Source organism: Austrofundulus limnaeus, unplaced genomic scaffold (genome assembly GCF_001266775.1).
Source record: "Austrofundulus limnaeus strain Quisiro unplaced genomic scaffold, Austrofundulus_limnaeus-1.0 Scaffold707, whole genome shotgun sequence".
Classification (NCBI taxonomy): domain Eukaryota; kingdom Metazoa; phylum Chordata; class Actinopteri; order Cyprinodontiformes; family Rivulidae; genus Austrofundulus; species Austrofundulus limnaeus.
This window is the reverse complement of record NW_013953109.1, coordinates 3070-5039: the sequence shown is the minus strand read 5'-3', so window position 1 is coordinate 5039 and position 1970 is coordinate 3070. Positions and strand designations below refer to the sequence as shown.

The following is a 1970-nucleotide window of genomic DNA, read 5'->3' as shown; positions in this document are numbered from 1 at the left end:
ATATATTACATTAATATTACATGGTATTTAGTAAAATAATGGGGCCAGCAGTCATATATATTTTATTATTTATATGTTTGTGGTCCCTCTAAGAGGAAAGGTACAAAACTTTATTTATTCCCTCTGCTGTGACCGTCTGTATCCTCTGACAGGATGTTTCTGCCTGCTGGAATATTCTCACGTTTTTAAAATATTTTATGACTGTTTTATCCTTTTAAGTTGTTATTTATTGTTTTTTATATATAATTTTATGTTGTATTTATGAGCCAAGTCTCCATTTCCTGAAGTGTTGTGAGTGAAGGAGGATGACAGGATGGTTTTCAGCTGAGGACCACCGCAGAGGGACCGAAGAGCCACATGTGGCCCGGGAGCCAGAGCTTGCAGAGCACTGACGTTAAAACAAGCTGAAATACTGTTTGTCAAGACTTTACTCCAAACCCTCCACAGACTCCAGCTGTGCTGGCTTTACTGGTCCGGATCACTCTGAACTCAAAGTCACCTTGGAAGCGCATCAGAACCAGAACCGGACCGGAAGAATAAAGAAATGAGTCCCACCAACCTGAGAGCCCCCACAGGAGCGACAGCAAAGTAAGTTTCCTGGAAGCTGGGGGCTTCATGACGGCGTCAGCCAGGAGAGCCTCCACAGGTGCGACAGGTGGGCTCCTTCAGGTGGGCTCCTTCCGGTTCCCAGCAGACACCCCGGCAGGGGAAAGGTAAGGGACACTTCAGGTGAGGACCGGAGGAAGCCGTGTGAACCCCCCTCCACCACAGGACTCCTCTCAGGGACCGCGCAGGAAAAGTCCAAGAAAAAAAAATAGAGCCGTCCTCTCCTCCGCCGGTCCTCCAGCACTCTTCTTCTCTCCCTCCTCTCTGACTCTCACTAACTTGTCACTCCGCGTGCCTTCATGAGGGGGGCGGAAGAGGGGGAGGGGGGCTACAGAGGGAAAAAACGAACCCGAGCCACCTTCGAACCGCTCGACCTGCTTGTAGCGTCCAAATAAAACACATTTCCGCTTTGGAATTTCAAAATAAAACGAATCATGATGACAAACCCATTCAATGCGAAGCGGAGATTTGAAGGTTTGCTTTTATTTTGACAAGTTGTCGAACTCATTGCTGGTGATTTGATTTGGTTGACACTTTCACCGGTTTGTATTTGTCTCAGGAGCAGGTGGGAAACCAAGCTGTGGAATAAAAACTTATCAGAGCAGAAAGGAAAGAAAATATTCTGCACTAAAGGTTTAAAGGATAAACCTCATTTTAAAGGGACATTTCAAACACTTTGAGCTGGGGTTCAGTGTAAAAWAWAAWAAWAAWAWAMYWCYRSYRSYMMKCTGTTCGTGGGTTTTATTAAAATAAAAAATGGGTTCAATTCAAAAATATATTTTTCCAAAATGTTTTATATAAAACCAGGTAGTTCTAGACATACATAACAGGAAAACGACAACACACAATTTGAGGTTTCTTCTTTAAAATGACACCAAACTTCATCATTAGAATAGCCTAAAAATAGGATTCAGACCAAATATTAAAGTATTGCTGTGATTAACAAGACTAATTAAGTCATATCTCTGGAACCTCTCGTGATATCAGGAGAATCCAGGTTTAAATATGGAGTCAGTGGAGTCTGTGCTCAGATCATTTTAACCAAAGTTGTCTTTATCAACAGTCATCGGTTACATTCTGTATCCATTTGCAAAACTTTTTTTTCTCTCCCCACAAAACTCAACAGATCCAAAGTCTTACTTCACTGCTCACTTCTGTCCAGGTAATAGATGTTTTTAAATCTATATTTACCTCAAATCATGATGAAACATGCAGCTGAACTTACATAGTATTTAAAATATATATTTTTAAATCATTTTTCATTGCACCTTTATTTTGTACATGTCCTGATGCATCTCAGTAATCCAGGTAAAAAATCAAAAAGAAAAAAATTGTATAGGTCCTCTGGACGGGTTCTTCTCTAA

The 1970-nt window shown here is 41.3% G+C and overlaps 1 protein-coding gene across 1 annotated transcript in view; it reads right to left on the bottom strand.

Moving 5' to 3' along the window:
* LOC106532015 (endothelial cell-selective adhesion molecule) overlaps positions 1-652 on the bottom strand; it is a gene marked incomplete at its 5' end in the record, with an annotated part of 92518 nt that extends 91866 nt beyond the window's left edge. The window contains 1 exon segment of the mRNA XM_014027996.1: positions 560-652. Coding sequence (XP_013883450.1) covers positions 560-617 — 58 coding nt within the window.
* Positions 653-1970: the final 1318 nt, after the last annotated feature.